This window comes from Colossoma macropomum, unplaced genomic scaffold, assembly GCF_904425465.1.
Source record: "Colossoma macropomum unplaced genomic scaffold, Colossoma_macropomum, whole genome shotgun sequence".
NCBI classification, from domain to species: Eukaryota; Metazoa; Chordata; class Actinopteri; order Characiformes; family Serrasalmidae; genus Colossoma; species Colossoma macropomum.
This window is the reverse complement of record NW_023494792.1, coordinates 13855632-13878597: the sequence shown is the minus strand read 5'-3', so window position 1 is coordinate 13878597 and position 22966 is coordinate 13855632. Positions and strand designations below refer to the sequence as shown.

The following is a 22966-nucleotide window of genomic DNA, read 5'->3' as shown; positions in this document are numbered from 1 at the left end:
AGAGGGCTGCAGTATACAAATGAGCTTTCTTTACTCAATCACAGTGTTTTCACTGTGTGCTGCGAGAATCTTGACCAAAGTTTCTGTGGGTGTTCTAATGCATCAAATCATTCATATAATCCAACAATCGTAAATTAAAGTGCAAAAGTCTTTGGAACCTAAGCAATATGTTTAAAACGACTGATTTCAGCAGTGTGTTTTTGTGAGTTAAAACAATATATAACATTTATAACGAAAACAAATAAACATAAATATATACAGTAAATACAGTAAATTTTACCAAGAATTTCTTCTGTTCAAAAAGTAATTGATAACATTTGAGTTGGTTAGAACACAGATTTGTTTCCAGATTTCTCCTCCATGCCCCCCACCATCCTATTGATTTATTAAACTTAATCACTGGTGCACCTGATTAACTTTAATGAAGAGCTGGTTAACCAAACCACATTCTGAAGTATAACTACAATTAACAGCAGCCTGCCACAAGGACAGGTTTGGAAATGTTTAAGTAAGTATGCTGAGAGACGTATAATCACTACTTACACTATTAATATAGTTTGCATTTATGCTAATATTAGTATTTGTATGAGCAAATAAAAGCTTACTGCCCACTAAAATAGCTTCTTTTAAAAACTGGACAGAGTTGAATTTTGGTAAAAAATAGTGCAGATCAGTCTTGTCACATTATTGATTCACTATTGCATTCTGAATTTATGGAGAAAAGTATTTGGACATGTGTACCATTTAACAGTTACCTCAGATGTTGTCAGCCAAGACATGTGTGTCTTTTGCTTTTCTGTTGATTTCTGTTGTTTCTATTTTAAACATATGTATTTTCAAAAATAAGATTAGTAGCAAGATTAACAGTTCTTTCTAAAAAGAAACAACAGAAACTGTATAATCTGTAGTCCATATGCCTGTGTGACGTGTGCATGCACAGGGAGTCAGAATTTAGCACAGCTGTTGCTGCCTGGTGTTCAGCGTTCAGCTACATGACGAAGTTTAATTTATTTTTATTTTTTCACAATAAGTCATAATGTGCCCTAAACCACATCGACAAGTCTGTAGGACTTTAATGAATGTAGTTTAAGTGGGTTGAGAGATGTTTTGGGAATGTAGTTGCATAAAAGATTTGGGTGACTATTGACTTCCAATGTTTGTTAGCAACATTATTTATAAACTGGAGCTACTAGGCTAAAGAAGTTGATTTTTGGACATCAAACATTGTGGTTGATCAGTTTAATCTGGATTAAGTGGAAAAGTGTATTAATTACATTTTCTGTTGAACCATTCATTTAACAAGTTCATTGTGTTAGGAAACACAATTTCAAAACAAGTAGCATTATTTTAAGCAGACCATTCCACAACTGTACTTTACTTTACTTCAACTGTAACTATTCTCTAAAAAGGCTTCTGTTGTGTTTCAGTTCATTATCAATTAAAGCACTTTCATCACAGACTAAAATGCCTTTATACAATTCTGAGTTCATGATCTCACCACATGACAGCACGAACAGCCAGGTGTAAACACCCCAAAGACACATTGTGAGCGGATTACTATCGGATCACTCAAATCACATTCGGAGATGATCAGAGATGGATCTTGACCGCATTTCAAGTGTAAACGGAGTGTGTTTTTATTATTTGTGTACAATTACGTGAGCAGAAATGTGTCTGCTGAGTGGCGACTAGCAGGTAAAAGAATAAAGAACAAAGGCTAAATTTTACATTCACATGTAAATTTTACATTCAAGTGTAAATTCTCAGGCGAAAGGCCAATTTGTTGCCTTTGAAAAACTCAATTAATTCAGCCCTTTATAAAACAAAAACTGTTAATTGTTCTGTGTACTTCAAGATTTTTTTGTGGTTATGTATATCCCCCTAGCAAATGTATTTATGTATGTGTACATTGTTATAGGCATTTTTTATATGCATCTGAAGTTGTGTACTATGTTTTGTTTTCAATAACTAAAAAAAAGAGAGAATAAACAACAAAACTAAAGATGGAGGACACATGAGGCTGAAGTTTAGGCTGAAGATATTCATGCTCAACAGGCCAAATGAAATGTCCAGGTCAAACTTATCCACTCATACAGTAAAGTGGGAAAAGTAAACAAAAGTAAAACGGAACAATTGAATCTCATCTAGTCACGCTGGGGATGCATTTTAGTGAAAACCGTAAATAGAATCTGACCAAAGTTTATCCAGATGCAATCTGGACACAAAACACATTTTAATGCGAGGAAACAGGCTCTTAGAGCAGTCTAGCTGGAATTCTCCTCCAAACTTTCTATATACAATCAGTCTGAATTACTCTGTACTAAAAGTGTTTTTCTCTGAACCAAATATCATTTTATTAACCATTTTATAAAGAAACTTAAACATAATCATTAAAGTTTACCATTGGTTAAATGGTTAAAATTTACACTGTACACTGTATTTGCCTTATAATACCGTGCCTTTTTAGAGTCACTGTATTACAAGGCAAAGATACAGAGCCACAGTACATAGGAATAAAATCCCATTGCAAGGACTTTTTCCATATCACACAACCCTACACTGAAGAGATAAACACAGGCATTCCTTGTTCCTTTGATGTGAGGTAAACTGGCCGTACTGAAGCAGTGCTCTGTGGGGATTCACAGCTGCAGGAGCTGTGCTGAAATAAAAGCACACAGGTGACCTGAAGTACCTCATCGATTCAGGAGGCTTTTAAATCATACCCACTCTTCATCTATACAAGCCTGTATAGACGTTTCTAGTGTCTGGATTCCCACACACCTACATGGAGCCAGAAATAAAACCACTGATGCTGTTATCAAAAGAGAGACGTCTCTGTGGGGGATGAGTAACCTCTACGAAGTTAGATGTGCTCTTTCAGTAGTGTCAAAACACTTTCAGTGCTGTATCTAGAAACCATCTACAACTTATCATCCAATCTGATATCTTTTTATAGTAATTGTTTTGCTGGAATACCAGCAGCCAAGCCCCAAGTTATCCCCATGTCATGTGTTTTCTTTTAACTTTTCAAAGCGGGCGTGCTTGATTGATACCAGATTTGAAGCCGTGTAGTGGTTTTAGATTACATGTTTTTAACAAGCCTGCAAGTATAGAGTGGGTTTGACGTTCTTCAGCCTCATGGCCATACCATAACAAATAGCTGAAGGTTTGAAAACAGTTCCAAAGCAGAGTATAACTTAAGGTCAGTTCATAGAAACCACAGCCAAAGTACCTTGCTGAGACAAAATAAATTGAGGAAGACCAAGAACATCAATAGCACTGAAGACACGAAACAGCGACCGAGCACCGGACAAAGCAAGATAAAGCTTGATAATCTATCTGATGAATCTAAGCTTTGAGCCTTCCACTGGTCACATTAGTATTCATTATTCCCTGACAGCTATTTATACGGCTGTGTAAGACAGAGCGATGTGGAGCATGAAAATGCCTTAACAGGAACATGCTGAAAAATGAGTGGGATCTCTAATGGGAAACATGATGGCTGTATTCCTTTGTGATGCAATTCTGAAGATGGAAAAGCTAAAACAATATTTGTCCTTTTAAGCCACAACACAGATATGCTTTGCTTGGAAGATCTGAATGAAAGACTTTATTGACCCATGGTGTATTATTGTATCACGGTCCATACTGAGATCTTCTTTCTTAAATAAACCCCTTCCAGTCATGAAAATCTAATCTATGCCTCCATTTCGGGCTGCAGTGCGGAATGCTCTTGGTGCTTTGACCGGCCGGCCGCCTACTAGACACTCACTTCTCTTTTGCTCTGACCTGATGCTACTACAAGAACATCACAGTTTAGACTGGGGTACTGTGTACAGATCACAGGTCTGCATACAACCACCTCTGACCTCACAACAATTCAGTTCCAATTATGATTTTTTAGGAAATGATTCAGTTCATCATGAAATCTTAATTTTCACTCAAGTTCAATTAGATTATTTTGGTACAATTCAGAATTATTTAGAAACACACTAAATTAAATACATAAAAAAAACTCCAACGGAAAAGGGTAAATTAAGTTCCACTAACTAAAGTTACTAGAGGTATATCCTTGAGGGTACCACCACACGGACAGAGTACCCAAAAAGGTGCAAATTTTTAAAAAAGTGTACTCACCAAGAGAGTGTGAGGCCATTTATGCTCTCTTGGACTCCCAACTACAGATCAAAATTGCGAAAAGGGCTGACACTTGAGCCCTGATTATAATCAATTCTAATATTCCACAATGAAATCAGCTAAACCACTAACTTCAGATCGCTGCATCATGATGCACCACATTTAATTTTTTAAACCACTCATACAGACCAGTGTAAAGGCTCCCTTTGGCCCTTTAATGTTGAGGGAAAAAAGCAGCAGTATCTGCCTTTTAATCTATACTCTTTTAATAATGCAAATTCCCAATTCTAGGACATGATTCAACAAAGCAAAAAATTACCTAATAAAGCAAACATATGAACAAAAATATACTTCATAATTTAGTCACCTTTTATTGTTACTCCAGCACATCGTACAATGTAGCAAATCAATATTAATCCTTAGCCATCTAAATTCAGATCTTAATGTGTGCACATGCATCCAGCAATAAAGGCAATATTGTGCTTCTTTTATACTGTGATGGAAAACACAGTAGCCCACAGAAAGCTGCAGTTCCATGTGCTGATTCATTTTACTATAACCAACATAGACATTCATGCATCATTTAACTTGCATCACAACCTGGGAGGCAAATTTTAATGAGTTATTTGCGACATCACTAAAGTCTCTTAATGCATCGTTAACAATAGTAGGGGTAACCCCTTTAAATGACCAGGGCCCACCAGAAGGCCCAAAGTTTTATTACACACTTTTATAACCTAAGAATAGCTCAGCCAGTTTGCTCTGAAGTCCCTGTGGCTGCTGAATAATACGCCTTAGTATATAATAAGACTGGGATTTTAATAGGGTAAAGAGATCTGCGTCTCACCTGCGTCTCCCATGGAAGTGAAGATGCTCTCAGTAACGGTCATGATTGTGTCAGTGGCCTGGTCATAGCGGCCGATGGGCTCTCCGCAGCTGGCATAGTGGCGGACATGTTGGAGCAAGTCACTGAGCGCCTGGCTGACCGCCCCCGCCGCCCCGTTCACCTGCCTCAGCAGTTCTGCTTCTTCTGAGGCAGCATGGCACGCCTTCACACAACCTTCTACTGAGCGCTCCACCAGCCGCCCAGCCTCCACCAGCTGCTCCTGACACACAGGTGAGCTGATGGTGGGGCTCACCACCTACAGCAGGGGTCCGGAGAGAGAGAAAAGTACAGGCAAGACCACTGTCATTCTGCTACTATATAATATAGCTGCACAAGAGCTAACGGATACATGACTGTATTTCATTTCCAGTTGCCAGTTTTCACTGTAACTAAGTAAACATGATTGTTTTTGCTATATTTATCTTAAATTCAGCAAAAAATCAAATTTACACAATCTTCCCCTTACCCCAAGTGCAGCTGATCAGCCAAGATATGATTGGTGTCTGAAGTGTGCTTCTTTAGTTTCACACTGAGGCTAATGCAGCTTACAAGTCAACCAAAGTCTATACCCATCAATTAGCATCATCCAACCTGCATACCTAAATCGTTAAACACTTACCTCAAACCACATTGGGTTGTTCAGCAATCTCAAACAGATATGCTTATGTGGTTTCTTACACTGTATGACAGAGATGTCTTTAGTGCTGAGCTGAACTGTCATTAAGCCTCATATTGTTAGCAATTAAGCTAAACCTGCTATATTATTTATACAGAATGCACAGCAACACAGTACAGCCTTGTTATTATGTTATTCTGGTCTCAGTTACAGCCTTCTGTCTGGGATGCCTCTGGCTATATGCTTGTACACCTGACGTGGACAGACTCGCTCTACTACTTCTTCTTTTACTTCTGCATATTCAATAAATCTCAACATGAAAAACAAATAAATGATACCAGCTTATTATGGTTTAAAATTAGTCATCAAGTAGCTAGAATACTATCCAAAATACAGTCTAACCAAACATTTGAGGTGTTTTTAGGCATCATATAAAATTGATATTCTGTCAGTTTCTTTATACACAATATTTAGTTCACGTATCACTTTGGTTATTTTCATCAAATTCAAGATTTTCTAACCCAAAGTTAGTAAGCATTAAACTTGATATGAATCCATAATGAATCCGATACTGTTGTTAGCTATGAGAGAATGGCACTGCACTAAATGACTGTGCATGGGTGTTGCAATATGGACATGCAAAGGTGCACCGGTTAAGTCTGAAATAAAGGGTTTTGTGCATGTTTAAACGGTGTCCCTACTGTTACCCATGGCTTGGCTGTTTAGTTACATTCGGGTTAAGGATATATTCTGCAAATTTCAAGTGTTCGCTGAACTGACAAAGCAAGAGCATTATGTATGACATCAGTCTAGAAAGTAGGCAGTACAAACTGACCTGCTACATACAAACAACAACAGCTACACAGCATGGCATTGTATAACAATATGGGTTAGTGAAAAAATCTTTAATTCAAACAATGACCAAAACTGTTTTATCCAATAAAGGAGACAGGCTGCAGAGGCATAAGGGTCTATATTTCAGACCACCACACACTTTTTTCACACAGTACAGCAGTCACTCCTCGCTTTCACTCAGCTTACAGTGGGCTACACTTAAGTCAGCATTGTAGTCACTAAGCCTATAGAAAGTGGGAGGTAGTACCTTGGTGCAGGCCACCAGCTGGGAGGTGGAGAGGGCGCACTGTGTCGCCGCGGTGATGACGCGGTTTTGCAGCACCGTGTCCTCGGCCACCTGAGCCACGTTCTTCGCTTTCAGCACCAACATGGCAGCTGCATTAGCCACTGCTTTGGCAAGGTTCATCATGATGTCCTGAAACATCATCGAACACGCTCTGTCATAAATTACTCAGTAATTGCTATGATACGCAAGTTATGCAGTAATGAGACCGAAATGAAGTGTAGGCCCAAATACAGATCATTTTAGTTCAAGGGATTAAGTGAGATTTTAAATTTGCATTATTAATTGATACTGATTTATTAGTATTTATTTATTGCTTTGCTTAATTAAAATTCCCTATTTTACTCACTGTTATTTGTATTTGTAGTATATATTTATTATTTTCGATTTCAGTATTTTTTCTGCTTTAACATTTCAGCATTAATAGCTTATAGTTTTTATTTTTGCTATTTGAAGCACTTTGAGCATTTAAATGTATGAAAGTCAGCAATAAAAAGTTTTTTATTAATATGTAATAATTATACTGATTAAGAATTCTCACTAACATACATACATTTATTGTAATTACAAAATAATTTATAGTAGTTACTGAAACAGTCTGAAGATCGATAACTCAATTATGAGCGCAGGGTTTATGCGTTTAAAAGTGACAGTATTACTGAAGTCTCTGTGTGGTGCAGGGTCTGAGGCTGACACAGTGTGTATGATGGGCACGTCTGAAACAGCAGGTGTAGAAAGACTGGCAGAAATGCTGGATAGACATAGAAGCTGACAGAAAGACACAGAGAGATGAAAAGCTGACCTGGAATCTCTCGTCTGTCTCTCCCTCTCCCATCTGCCGTAGGAGGTCTCCGCTGGCCTGGCCGATGCTGCCTGCTGCTGTCAGCACCGTCTGCCTGGGCTGAAAAGGCACATCAGTGTTAGTATACTGACCACTCCCTCAGATATAGAACACCGCAGGGCTCAGTGTGTAGGAATACCTCTCCGGATGCTGGCTCCACGGCCCGCAGCAGGTCCGACACTGCCCCAGTAAGGGTTCTGGCTGCACTCATCAGGTTCTGACCACTGCCCACCTCGTCTTCCATCAGAGCGGCCAGCAGCTTCACACCCTTCGACATCTCGGTCAGATTAGAGGAGATGGTGGTGATGGCACAGCCTACAGCCGTGTAGTCTGTATCTGTAGGGTCACCTGGAGAGACAGAGAAAGAGAAAAAGAGAGAGAAAGAAGGAAAGAGAACAAATATGAGAGAGAGAGAGAGAGAGAGAGAGAGAGAGTAAAAGAAGGAAAGCGAAAAATAGGGAGAGAGAGAGAGAGAGAGACAGAGTAAAAGAAGGAAAAAGAATAAATGAGAGAGAGAGAGAGTAAAAGAAGGAAAGAGAAAAAATGAGAGAGTAAAAGAAGGAAAGAGAAAAAAATGAGAGAGAGAGAGAGAGAGAGAGAGAGAGACAGAGAGAGAGATAGAGGAGATAGTGGTAGAAAGACAGAGAAGAAAGAGAAGGGTGAGAGACAGAGAGAGAACAAAGAGAGATATAGTGAGAGAGTGTTCTGAAAATGAATTTTATCTATTAAATGCTGATACTGTAATTATAATTATCACAGTTATAACAATTGTTAATGAAAGAAATACACCAAAAATAAGCTACTACTCTGAATCACACACACACACACAACCCATACAGTATGTGCAGTATTGTGCTATAGAAAGTAACAGATGTAAAGACTGGGCTGGAAACAGCGTAAAAGTTTCTGGGTGGTAGTTAATGGGCAAATCTCTGGCCTATCAAACAGATGGCACTCTGAGATTAAATCCAGCAAAATCTGGCCTGGGCCTGTGAGGCACTGCTCCAGAACCCAGGGAGGAATACACCAAGCCTGCCAACCAGTTCAGCTTCAGGACACCATACTCCATATTCATTCATCAATGGAAATATTTATTAGGGCAAATGTAGAGTGGCTCATTATTTAGCAGCAAGTCAAGGCTGCTTCCTGACTGTGTTCTTGATGTGGACTGGATGAAGGCATGTGTTGATATTTGACCCATCAGTTTCATGTTTTCAGCGTCAGCACTTTCTTTCCACACCCTAATAAAATGATTTTCGATTCAGCCAGGGCCATTACGAAACATGATACATACGCTGGTACCTGACTTTAAAAGCATTCCTCCAGAGAAACAAACAGGAGGAATGGAGGCAACAGATGAAGAGAACACAGATGGAATGATCTCACAGTCATATCTACCTGCAGTCAGATTGACCACTGATGCAGTTCCGGCAGTGATGGCATCTACTTGCGAGTGGATTTCATGCTTGGATTCGTCCACTTTGTTCTGAACCCAAACCCTGGATGCCTTTTAGAAGGGAGAGAGATGTGACGACCGTCAGTACACAAAATTCTCAGTTACAAGGAGTCATATTTACACTAGTTTCTGTTTTTCTTGGCTTTTCTCCACAATACAGAACATCGGTGTTATCTCAGATCAAATAAACAATTCATGGTTTCCACATCCACAGTCATAACATGTCAAAGCACAGTGAGCCTGCTCTGCGTCTGAATCACTGCGTGTGGAGACTCGGCCGAGTGAGTGACCCCGACTCTAAAACTCACAGTCAGTTTGATAAAAATGCTATCACATATTGTAAGTATCAAGAACTGTTTTAATAAAATCATTAACCCTTAAAAGTCTTCAGTTATTATTCTCACACATCATGATTTATGTTACATAATTATTTAAATATAATTCCATAATTCCAAAATAAATTCCATAATTCCATAATAAACACAGTCTTTTTTATATGCCTCCATGTTAAGAAATATCACTTGTCGAAAAAGGATGTTTTTTTTTCCTTTCCACAGAACAGGACTGTGTGGTCAACAATAATTTTCCATCAAATTTCTTAAAAATCATGAACTCCTTAAAGACAATGCAGATTTTTTCAATGGTACTGGATTTTTGCCCGTACTAAGTAATATTTATCCTTATGCTGCCTGTTTTGTATGTATTTGACCTGTATGTGCACCAGAACAATGGCTGCCTTCCTATAGCAATTATGGCTGCCTTCCTAAAGCAATTAAAATTAGATTTAAAAACCCCCAAAAAATCATTAAAAATGCTAATTAAATACAGTAAGGCCAAAATATCTACTATACAAAATGCTTCCAAATTAAATTAAAGTGTTTTCATGGTAGATTATTAGCATAACAATTTGAGTGAACAGTAGAATCTTTGAATAATTTACATCAACTTCAGAATTTCTTCTTATTTACTATGCACGCTTTCGCTTTAATGACATTGTGCATTTGAGCTGACATGGACTCCACACGTTTGTGCAAAAGCCTCTGATGAGTAGATCAAATCAGTCTGAGAGTCGTCTGAACAAGAGCTTAAGAGCTGAAAGAGATAAGACTAAAAAAATCACCTCTTTTCATACAAAGACCCGGACCTGGACCTGCACAAATTTGCAGAATTGTCTTGAAGAAGAACATCTTCTTTATTTAACTTGTCATACTACTTTTTGTTTTAAATTTTTCTGAATTCTAAAACTTTCTGTTTTTCATTCACAGGTTCAAATGAAAAAAATCCATTTTCAATATGGTCTCAGACTACTGAAAGTTTAGAATCTGCACATTTCCCTGCTTTTATCTGCTTATTTTAATAAACTATTAGTGATAAATAAATAAATAAATAAATAAAAATAAACTATTAGCGATCAATAATTGATATAGAAGTACATTTATGCTTCTTGGTGATAATTGTGACTTCCAAGGATTAAACCATGTTTCAAGAATGGTCATTGTTGCAGTGCAAGGAGTGTGAGTGTGTGTGCTCACCCTGTCCTGCCCCAGTGGAGGCAGGTTGTCCACTTCTCCGAGGTCAGCCTGGGCCTGCTGCACTGCCTGCATACTGCTGTTAATGGTGCCCATCAGTGCCTGCTGAGCCAGGCTCTGATACACACACACAATACAGGTGATAAGGCTAATGTACACAGAATTTATTTCACAGGCAAATCTCATGAATAAGAGACAGAATGAACAGGAGTGCAGGGGCAGTGAGGTTTTACACAGGTGATTGTGAGGAGGCTGCAGTGTATGGCTCTCACCAGCGGGGGCATGTGTCCTCTGTGCATCTGTCCTGTAGTGATTTGTTGCTGGGGGGCAGGCATGGTGCCCATATTAAAAGTGTCCGGTCCACCGATGGAGCCCGAACGCATGATGCCAGGCAGTGCCACTGATCCATGCTCTACTCTCCCCACGCGATTGAACTGCTGCTGCAGGATAGTGGACCTACACACACGACCCAATACCAAATATTTTCATTTCACTTATAACATTTTTTCACATATTCGAACACACTTAGAATCATCACCACACAAACACTGTAAGTGGACAGTGTGGGATTATGTATGAAAATATCTGTCTTTTTTATATAACCATGTTCCAAACTCTCTTTGTCCCTTAGGGTTTTGTTTATTTGCCTGTACAAGACAACCTTTCTTGAAAGTACCAGTTGCCCTTGTGTCAAAATTTCATGACCAATGGACCAATGCTTATGGTCCAAAATAACATTAACTTACATTGAGAGTGAAGGTTTTTTTTATTCTCCTGTAAAATTACCACTTTGGAGACAAAAGGTTTTATTCTGAGTGTGATGATATATAAACAAACCCTCTTTTTATTGGCTGCCCTGTATTCTGTCTTGTTGAAAAGCACTTTGGGCTGAAATGTTTAGAACAAACTGTTCAATTCCAATCAATATATATATATATGGATATCTAGACCCTTTGGATGTCAGCAACGATGTACTTGCTTTCCAACAGCCAGGAACAGCACAAAATTGAATAATTATCCCCTGCTGTAATAACTATGCTATGTCCGCAGTAACAACACTCCTTATCACTTCTATATGAAAGGGGTGGCCAAGGTTGAGACATCACAGCCACAATTAATTAAAACCAGGCCGTTTTTGCTGCTTGGTTTACATATCTGGTCTGGGGAGTAAACAATATTTTAAAAATGTTACATAGTATATCAAAGTCATTTATCAAAAAAAGTGAGAAAAATTGCTATGATGATATGGTAATTTTAATGCACAGTGCACATTTTTTTTTGTGTTTCCAATAAATGATATAGAAGAGCGGCCACTGTGGTAGTAATTATAAGCAGGCATTAAAAGCAATCAAGCGGTCTCTACTCTCTCCTGCAGGCACTCCAGGCGCTCCAGGCTCTATTGCTTAATTACAGCTCATTGTGAGAAGCCTCAATTTTTGGATTGTAACGTGGACAGGCACGAGTGCACTGGCATGCTGACAGATGCAGACACTGTTGCCCAGTGTCTTGCGCAGGAGGCTGCAAGGCAGAGATGCGACATGCGGTCTCCCATAACAACTGCTACCCAGCACTGCTTTAGAGGAGAGCAGCCCATCTGTATATCAGATTCTGTCAGAGCCTGGGCCCGGAACGGATAAAAAGAACGCTGCAGGGAGAGAGGGAAAAATGGACGCACACACATATATATGCACACTCCCCTCTCTCTCTCTCAGTCTGCTTCCAGGAACTGGATATCTTAATTGAAGTCTTCCTGATGATTTTGCATTTTGGGTGAAATAATAATAGAGCTGTGTTGCTGCGAGCTCTGCTCTTCTCAAGGGCAGAATAAAAGAAATGCAGCCCCTCTTTCTAACAACCATACTAAGCAGACAAGTGCACTCAGACATATGTGTTTAAATCATGTGCTGATTTCGCTGTTTCTCAATCATCGTTGGAGCTCTTCAGCCTAAGTTTATATCAATGCAGCACCACCTGACCCTTAATATAACTGACGAATCATTATTTTTACTACAAATAAGCAGTTACAAGCGTATGTTAAATCAATATCAGGATAAACCAATGGCTAATCACAGTGTAAAAAGAAAGGGTGTATGCTGCAGTCTTACTTCTTTGGGGACACTGATTCCTCCAGCATGGTGGACTCCTCATCTCCATCCAAGCCAAAGCGGTCCTTGCTCTGTTTCTGCACAGATCCAACATCACTTTGTGAATAAGCAGCTGTATGTACAATGTTAGAGGGAGATGATGGGAAGCTAAGAGTCCTTACCTTTTTGAGGATGATGTCGATGTAGCCTGCAATAAGCTGAGAGATCTGCTCCCCTTCTGTGGTCTGAACAGAGTAATAGCTTTCCTGGTACTCCCCAAAATCCTGTAGCAAACAAACACACACACACACACACACACACACACACACACACACACACACACACAAACACAATTAATTAACTATTACAATCAAGAGCATTAAGTCTGTTTGTTAGCACACCATTTTTTTTCTAACTGACAGTAAGACCTTGAGGTACATTCTATATGTTTATAGCTCTCTATAAACCATCAATATGACCCTACAATTTATAGCACGCTATAAATGATATCTGAGCATTCACACCACACAGGAAATTTGTGATGGTCTATATGTAATGTAAGGCTGGCTTTACATGAAACATACATAATGTAAAATGTCTTGCAACACTCTTGAAACTCAGCTGCAACCCAGTTGCAACCAGAGCCATGACAGGCAAACAAACATGGGTTTCTTGAAGCTAACATTTCGGCTTCATCATTGTTTGTGGCTCATTTTTAGAGTCTAAAACTGCAAACATTTAACTATGATTACTAGAACACTCAGTCCAAATTTTCCAAAGATACTTTGAGAAGAACTATAAATTTACTTGTGTTAGAGCTGAGTAATACCACATGGTGAAGTACTACAGATAAGCACAAATTGCTTATGTGTTGCTCAAGCAGATTGCCTCAATAAGAAAATATTCAAACACAGGAACAGAGGAACAGAATTAATTCTAATAACAGGAACCTACAGACAAAGCAAGCTCACCAAGCCCAGTGCTCATCATGCTAAAGTAGCGCCAAGCTTGTGGTGAGCTAAAAGGCTGAAAAGGAGGAGCATACCAGTGTGAAGCTCTTGGGGGAGGCAGCCCATCTTTTCACTGTAGTCAGGGGCCACTCCTGCACCACGTCTTTGGTCCTCTCGTCCACCCGCATCACTGACTCTTTGGTTATGCCCAGCAAGCGTGGGACCAGCTTATTCTTGCTTTTCATCTTCTCCTATTGGAGGACAGTATACATCATTGTAGCATTACATGACAGACTCTTCAAGCAAAGAACAACATGTACTACATTATATAATGCACAAAATATGCAGTACTGTGCAAAAAGGTTTATGCATCTGAAAAAAAACTATATTTATTTAGAATTACAATAAATATTGAATAATATTAATATATATAAGTAGTGATATCAGAACTTACGTGTTTTCATTTAACGATTTCCAAACCTCTTTCAGAGGAAGCCCAGTATTAATTGTAATTATCATCCAACACCAACAAGAAGCTATTGTTACTTTTTATTGTATTTATGTTTATTAGTGTTTATTTTATTGTAATATGGTGTTTTTAAAGACAAAACACACTAACAAAATGAATGGATTTAATTAATGTGCTTTATTACACAGTGCTTGACAAAATGTTACGGAACGTTCTGCCTTCTTTGGAAATATGGATTTTCTTGCTGTTATTATCCAACTGAATATGAAAAATGCCTGCAAAGGTCTTGCTAACATAAAAAAAGCTTTTTATGAATACTTTGGGTATGTATTGTGCCACTTAGCTATGTCAGAGCACAGGTGACATATCAGCTCAGCACTATGACTTGTCACAGATATTGTCACGAATGTGATGACAAACTGAGAATAAACCTGGCCAGTCTTTATTATGTTAACTACGGCACAGAGACGAAGAAAAAGGTTCATCTGAATTAAAAACGTTTTGAAAAGATAGGTATCGGTAACCTTTTGATGGACAGCACTTACACTTAAGTGCTCTTTGTTCAGAAAGGCAGGCTGTTATTGCAGTACTATAACATTTGTGGAGAACTTGTGCGTGTTCTTATCCTTATTTCAACCTCTCTCTCTCTCTCTCTCTCTGTCTCTCCCCCTTGTCCTCCCTCGGTGACCTGCCAAGATGGGGGTTGTTATACAGCTTTCTTGTCTCTTGTCTGCTTAAAAAGGGCTACACAGAGCCTTGTGTTGCTCTGTTGCTAAGGGCGCGCCAGGCTTCTGTGGCTAACAGGCACTGCTCTATGCCGCTGGGCCTGGACCTGCTGCCCTCTGCCATGCCTGGGGACCCTCAGCGCTGCCTCATCCCAGTGCAGCTCTCTCTCTCTCTCTATCTCTCTCACACACACACACACACACACACACACAAAGACACCTCAGAGTGCAGGCCGGTATATGGCACCGAGCCAAAAAGCAAAGACTGCCATACAAAAGATCTGTAATGTGCAGTGGATTGTCAAAAATACCTTTCACAATGTGTCCTCAGGCTATTGTTTAACCTTGGGGTCAAAAATAACAAGCACTGATAAGAACCTTCAATGCAGAATGGCTTAGTAAACAGAATGGACGACAGATATTGTTCAAAATCCTCATGAACAAACTACCTCGCATTCAAGGACATATTTTAGAGTTTAAATATAGATTTTTGAAGCTTGCACATTGTCTTATTGTGCTCATTAGTCAAGGACAGATGCTTTGTGTACATGATGTTTTAGTTTATGTTATTCTGGTATATACAGATGTATTTTTCTGGTGTCTGTTTTTGACTGTTAGTTCAATCTACCCCAGGCCACCTGAAACAGCACTTCAGCTTCAGCTGCATTTCTTCCCATATGTATAAATAAACACACACACTACAGCTTATGTATAATGAGTCTCCAGGAAGTATAATCCAGGGTTTCTGTCAAGTGCCTGTTCATAGCAATTAATTGAATTCCCTGGACTTAGCAGTGGAGCACTAATGACCTGAAATTGATCCCTCACCGAGACGCTGATAAACCCGATTATGTGAGCCATTCTGACCATAGCAATGGATTTTATGGCAACCATTATCAAACAATTCTGTACATAATAGAGACTGTAAATAGTTATAAATAAGTACAGTCATAATCTTGTCTTGGTTACCGTTTTGAAATAATGGATATCCGAACTGTAAGTTTACTTTATATGTTGTACTGTTTAAATTTGCATAGTTGGGCATCATAACATTCTTCATCATCTGAACTGTGTTGTTCTGAATAATCCATGCTAACAAGCTTCACTTCCCAACTGCAGTAGGAGAATATTTCTGGACAGTCACACTGCTCATATATACTCATAATTTGCAGCCCTGGTGGAGAGCTTGTTTCGGTCAGTGTGGTAAAGAGTGATATGTACCACACAGAGAAGTTCCCAGAAATGGAAGGGTGTTTTAGACATATCTGTACGCTTGTGTGAACTGTTGACACTTCTTTACTCTGAGAGCTGTGGGAAAATGAATTATTGAACACTCCCTCCAAAATCCTCAGTGTAGTGCACTTTCCCATCTGCTGTCACTCAGGGCACACACACACACACACACACACACACACACACACACACACACACACACACACACCCACATACATACACACACTGCTTGAGAATGCTGTTTACATCTTATCTATGGCTACTATTGATTATACTAGTACCACAGTAATACAGTGAGTAGTTCACTGGAAACTGGAAAAAAGGGTAATCAATAAAAATGGCCTGAACTGAACAGCAAATATATATATATATATATATATATATATATATATATATATATATATATATATATATATAGACATACTGGAAAAAAGCCTAGAAAAAAGAAAAAAATGAAAGCCTTAAAAATGTTATTTCCATTTTTATATAGATATTTTTTTTATTATTTATATATATATTTGTACATGCAGTATGATGCAAAAGTCACATTAATATACTATTTATAACCATTTATTCTAATAGATATAGTAAAAAGTAACAAGAATTACCTGTTTAAAATGGTTTAAAGACAACTGAGATGCTGTGATGTTTAGTTCAAGACTTCACCTCAATGTTCCAGTCATTGCATAGATTTATTAAATTCCATCATCAGCACACTTGATTTAATTTAATGAAGCACTGATTTGCCAAAACAAGTACTAGAACAAATACTGGGCTTCTCTTGAGGAGAGGTTTGGAAATGGTTAAACAAACACATTTTACTACTTACTGTATTATTATTATTATTATTATTTGTATTTATTGTAATATTATTTTTTATTAATAGTGCAATCAAGTAGATGGCCCTAACTTTATCCCATGTAGCACATTTGTCATCATGTCTTACCTTCACTAGGAAGAAAGACACTCCATATGTCCGTAGTGACCTAGCGAGCTTCACATATTTCACCTTAGCCTCGATTTCTGTCATTTCACCACAGTTTTTATGGTCCTGCAGGTTAAAAAGTACACACTAAAATAAAATACACACTATGAGATCCACACTTGCAGCTCTACATGCTTTCACCATGCTTCAGCAATTCAAGCAGCCAGTGAGCTCATTAGGCTCTAAATCATTTAATCAGGTTAATTTGCTTAATGTTAATTGTTCAGCGGCAGTGGGTGGGCATAACACTCACAGACCTCCTGTAACTCAGTCTGCTTCTGAGTGATTGCTTTATCGAAGTTAAGTACTACCACATAGAAAGGACCCAAACACTACCTCTTCTTTACAATTAACTTCTTTGGTATTATGTGTTCCGTAAAGGTGGGCATCACTAGCGCTTCCATGATACATTATTATCATGATATTTGACCCACAATATGATTCTACCATATGATTACCATATGATGACCAATATGATTCTTGTGAAATGAAAAAGAAAAGCATTGTGATGTGATATATTGCTTTATATTAAGATTCCTTCCAACTGCATATGATAGCTCCAAAAGAAAACTCTTTGTTTCATCGCATTTCAATCTTTTTTACTGAAGCAAAACATACTGTGAATCACAAAAAGAAATGTTCAAAATGACATATTCAGCATATATTAGGCAGAGACTTAAAACAGTAGGTGAATGCAATGCTAGGAGTCTTGCCAATGACTCCTACAGGCTTAATACATATACAAAATGGGCTTAATTCAAATTAAAAGAATAAATAAGTAAATAATAAGGCTTGTGCCTCCTTGTGTAACTATTATTTTTTACCTAAAATGTTGTGGTACTATGTTGTATCGATTTTTTTCTCCAACAAGTGTGCACAGGCAGCACAGCACAAACCTGAAAGATCCTCTTCTCGGCCCCTCGCTGCTTGATATACTCTTTGGGCAGGAACTCCTTCAGGCTACAAATAAGTCAACATGTCACATATTTACGCCCAGGAAGCAGAGGTACTTTTTTCCATCCACCCAAAATATCAGAACACATGAGGTCATTCCAGCAAGATGTACATCAGCATATTTGACAAGAGTGTTCAACATGTTCCTGTTAAACTTTAAGTGTTCCAGATAGCTGGGGATCGTACTATAAAATCTGCTGACATACAATGTGTATGAGTGTTTCAAACAGCGCTGAACGGGCTGTTGAATGCTACTGCAGCCATTAGGCATGGAGGCTTACTCTAAGAATCCAGGCTTGTGTTTATGCTCCACGTGGGGGCCGAACTGGATCTGCGCCTGGATTCCAGCAAACTCACAGGCCTTATCAAAGGACACTGGGTGGGAGCCGTTCAGGATGTCATCTCTGGCCTGGAACACAACAGAAGACACAAGACAGCATTGTATGCACTGCAACGAACAAAGAGACTAGGAACAAATGTGGAAGAACAACAGATGCGTCATGCTTCATGATTGACACCTATGTAATGATAGAATGAAACACTCAGACATATAATACATATACTGTCTTCTATGCTGTCATAACAGATACTTAATCATACACTTAAACTCTATGCTTATTATTCAGTTATTAATCTTCAGACTTTTTATTCAGTAACTACTATAACAATCAGTAATTATAAATGCAGTAATTACGAATGCTGTTACCTTTAATTCTCTAAATTCAAGATTTATTATTATATTACTATTTATTATTATTATTATACTCATGATCAATCAAGTAATCTCTTTTAAAACCCTTTATAATCCCAAAATCCTAAGGCATTTTATTCTAGAACTATATGGACTACAATGCTAACTAAAAGATAATCTTACAGTGTAGAAATGTGTAATAAACAATAAACTAGGAAGCTTTATAGTATACTCATTAAGACATGTTACTGCCGTGCATTTCATTATATTACAGTGTCTAAACATTAAGTGCTTTGAACATTGATTTTATAAATAGTTTCGACCTTTTACTTTTGATTACTACCATCATTATGATAATGCTAATTTCCGTTAGCAAACCATGTTCTGTTAGTGCCAAAACAGGTGTAAATACATTTTCCCAGAGTTTGAAACCACTTATGGAAACACAAACCTAAGCACAAACATTTAAACCAAGTATCTCACTAGTGATCCATTTCGAGTATTTGACGACGGCCCCTTTAACTCATCTAAATCTGCCGCCAGAAGAGGCACGCACACAGGTTTTGGCTCTGTTAACTTCTATTCTTTACATAGCAACAAATGTAACAAATAAATCTAATAGCCACATTCAGAAATTCTTATTAATGGAGAAGAGCAGATTAAACATCAGAAATAGCCACGTGCACACATTATTGTTTTTTTTTGTTTTTTTTACTTAAAATCCTATTTGTTGACATTGTTGTTTTATATCTGTTAAACAATACTTATGTATGGCAGGTTTAGTATGGTTTTCAGGCCTTTACTTCCTATATACACATGAAGAGACAACATGCATTTGGGAGATCCTGCTGGTTTGGGCTCATGGCCATTTAATTATTTTCAGTAATGGACACAAATACAACTTGAGTGCTAAAAGCTCCTCCCTGTGCAGAATCTTCAGCCTCCAATTAAACAATAATCAGGGTATTCACGACGACACCATCAACATAAATTAAAAATACAACATCAGCATACGTAGTGCCAAAAGTAAGTAGAATGAAAGACAAAATAGTGTTCATGTACTATATGGTATTCTTATGGAAATTACGTACCCATTTGACACAACTAAACATAATGCATCACTTTTTCAGTGTAGTTATACTACTTTTAAAGTCGACATGTGGACCTGTCGACTTCAAAGGGTTAAAGAGCTAGTAGTGTCTTCAAAGGACATCTTGGTTAGCGCACTGCCACAGCTGCTATGAATTGCAGAGTTCCCGCTGTGTGTCAGGACATGACATCATAGCTGTGTGTGGCACTGCATCAGAATTAAGCAGCTTTGGGAGCTAATGAATGACTGTGAGCAGCTGAATCAGACAGGAGTGGCATTCACTGGCTTCAGTGTAGGGGTAATTCAGTCACATCTGTTACTGTGTGTGTGTATGTGTGCATGTATGACACCCTGTAGTGTCCTCTCTGTCATCCACTCTGCTCTCTCTCTCTGCGTGAAGGATGCTGGATAGATGGGAGTGACACATTGATTGTGGGAGGAGGAAATGGCAGTCCTCCTGGCACCTCTAAGACATGTCGACACTCTGTCTGCCTGTCTGTGGAGCAGCAGTTCTATCCTTCTCTCTCTTATTCTTCTGCAGGGTTCCACAGGGGCACCGATTTATGCCAAGGACTGTTTGCATTTGTTTGCAACATAAACACACATTGAAAACTCAGTCACATTCACAGTCTAAAGCTGGGGTGTCTATTTCGGTCAGCACAGTTTGGTCATTTCCCTGCTCAAACACACCTTCAACCCAGAAGATATGAATATCTTTATCTATGAGTTGCACAGTATATTACATATCGTCAGTGTTGACACAAAACCTTGTATGTCCATTTTTGACGGTTTTATAACTATTTTTTAAAGGATTTGAAAATCCCAGCTGCCCTTTACAATTTGTTAAAATTAATGATGAATGGAGAAACAGAAATGCTAAAATGCTAAAAATGATCATACTTTTTCTATTAACTTCCAAAGTTAAAACGTTTTTGCTTCTCCTGAAAAGTTACCATGATATATTGTTCATATATGTATACAAGTACACATTGTGACTGTGACCCACCTTGCAATAAATTAATCACATTGTTTATCAATAATGTAACAGTTAAAGACTACACTATAAACATTATTTGATGTTAAATGAACTAAAAAATGTTGCCTTAAAATGTTTTAATTACGGAACTTCTAAGTAAGTTAACAGAACAATAATCTGTGTTTTACATTCTGTAAAATCATTTGACATCCAATAAACTCTTTATGGTAATCAGGTTACTTTACTTTTTTAAAGTTAAAATATCAAATTATTCTTTACAGTGTAGCTTGAATTACTTTCACCAAAACAATGTTTAATTGCACAAATACTGTGATTAGGGATGTGCCAGGCCAGTTCTCCTTATTAGATCAGAGTTTTTTCATCCTGAGCATCAGCCGATAACAAATTTGATCTCATATCTGTATTTTCATAATGCACACTTTAAGTATATTAAAGTTAGTAATGCCAATTCAATTTAGGTTAGATATGCCAGGCTGACAATTAATTTAATCTATTACAGTAAAATCACTTTATATTGACTATGTTCAGAGTGTGATATTCTGATATGTATTGTTCTGGCCTAATCATTTTATAGTGTTTTTAATGACTTATGACTTTATGATTCAATTTTACTGACCAATCTTACTATTGTGGCTGCTAGCTGCAGTGCAATCACATCATTTTTGTCATGTGAATAGTGGTATGTACTCTGAACTGATGTCTTCTGTTTTATTTGCACTAGTTATATGAAATAACCCTTTTACAGGTCCAACAGTATTTTAGGGGGCTGCAATATGGCAAAAAGAAAAAAAAAGACATTTTCATTATACACGGTTATGATATTCTGTCTTTTTGAGATTTTATATGTTGGAACATACAAAAAAACAGTAGTAACACGTAAAAAATTCAAAAACTATGAATACAATGAATTTTATTCAGTGTTTCATATACTATGCTGCACTAAATGAAATAAAAGCAGGACTAATTATGCTCTTTTTATGATTAAACAGGCAGTTGGTCAGTATCCTTTAAGTACAGATGATATCCACAATATGCTCAAAAAATAGTATATTGTGACATAATATTACATAATTTATCCCAATATTAATAAATACTGTCATATTACATGGCCCTACTACATTCACAATTTACAAGTTGCTACCTGAATCATGTTTCACAGAAAGGAGCCTAACTGAACCATAGTCAAAACCGAACCACAGTCAAAACTGCAGATATTACACATTTCATTTTGCACTTTAAAATAACTCCATTTAGACTGCTTGCGAACTTCTACTTCTAATTTCAGTTTTCTAGAGGCCAATACTGTAATGAACAAATTATATATTGTGCAGTCCTAATGACAAGGTTTAGGCCTAGGTGTGTTTCCAAATCTCTGAATTGTGTTTAACTAATTATACCAGGAAAATAACTTGACATCCATACTGTAGAGATCATGACCCACTGTATGGACTACTCTTGTCCAATTTGGATTTTGAAGTATACTATGCAGAATGCAGGATCATGATACTGCCTCAAGCATATGACCTATTGTGGGCTGCATGTCGGGACAGATCACACAGAGCACACATTCGTATTGATTTTGCCAAAGATTCCAAAGCTGAGGCCTGGTTAGCCTGCATGTTTCTTGCCGGCAGGGCATGGGACAGATAACAGATAGACATAATGAGAAATGTACAGTAGTGGGATTGAGCTAGTGAAAGCTCTGCCAAAAGGGTACTAACAAAAGTAGGGTGTATTGACTCTCATTAAGTCAAAGGCAATGGGTTTACACACAAAAGGCAAATGAGCGCTGGGTAATTAGAACAACAAGCCTGAGCCAAAACACACACACACACGCACACAAACACACTGGTGAGAGCACAGACTTGGCAGGATTTGCGTGGTAGAGGAGTGGGTGATGAGGTCATAGAAACTGTACATCATGAATGGACGAGTGAAGCTTGTGTATGAGGGGCCCTCCCTCAGCAAATGTTGAAGCCCCAGTGTTGAAATTCATTAACTAGACTGAGGGAAGAAAAAAAAAACAGCAGAAACACTAAAGTAAAAAATATGAGTGTTACTCTTCTTTTTGAGTTCATCAAATTAGTACAATTTGATTTAGTAGAGTCCCTGTTGCAGCTTTAAGTAAAAAGAACTGTCCATGATAGATTTACTGAACCTTGAATGATATGGGTTTTACGTCTGA

At 38.0% G+C, this 22966-nt stretch overlaps 1 protein-coding gene across 1 annotated transcript in view; it reads right to left on the bottom strand.

Moving 5' to 3' along the window:
- The window catches only part of tln2b (talin 2b), a 148631-nt gene that overhangs the window by 52594 nt on the left and 73071 nt on the right, over positions 1-22966 (bottom strand). Inside the window, 13 exon segments of the mRNA XM_036576080.1 lie at positions 4985-5279; positions 6742-6909; positions 7580-7678; positions 7758-7966; positions 9017-9125; positions 10607-10720; positions 10876-11059; positions 12709-12785; positions 12870-12971; positions 13733-13888; positions 17011-17115; positions 17946-18009; positions 18285-18412. Of these exon segments, the coding sequence (XP_036431973.1) occupies positions 4985-5279; positions 6742-6909; positions 7580-7678; positions 7758-7966; positions 9017-9125; positions 10607-10720; positions 10876-11059; positions 12709-12785; positions 12870-12971; positions 13733-13888; positions 17011-17115; positions 17946-18009; positions 18285-18412 (1810 nt within the window).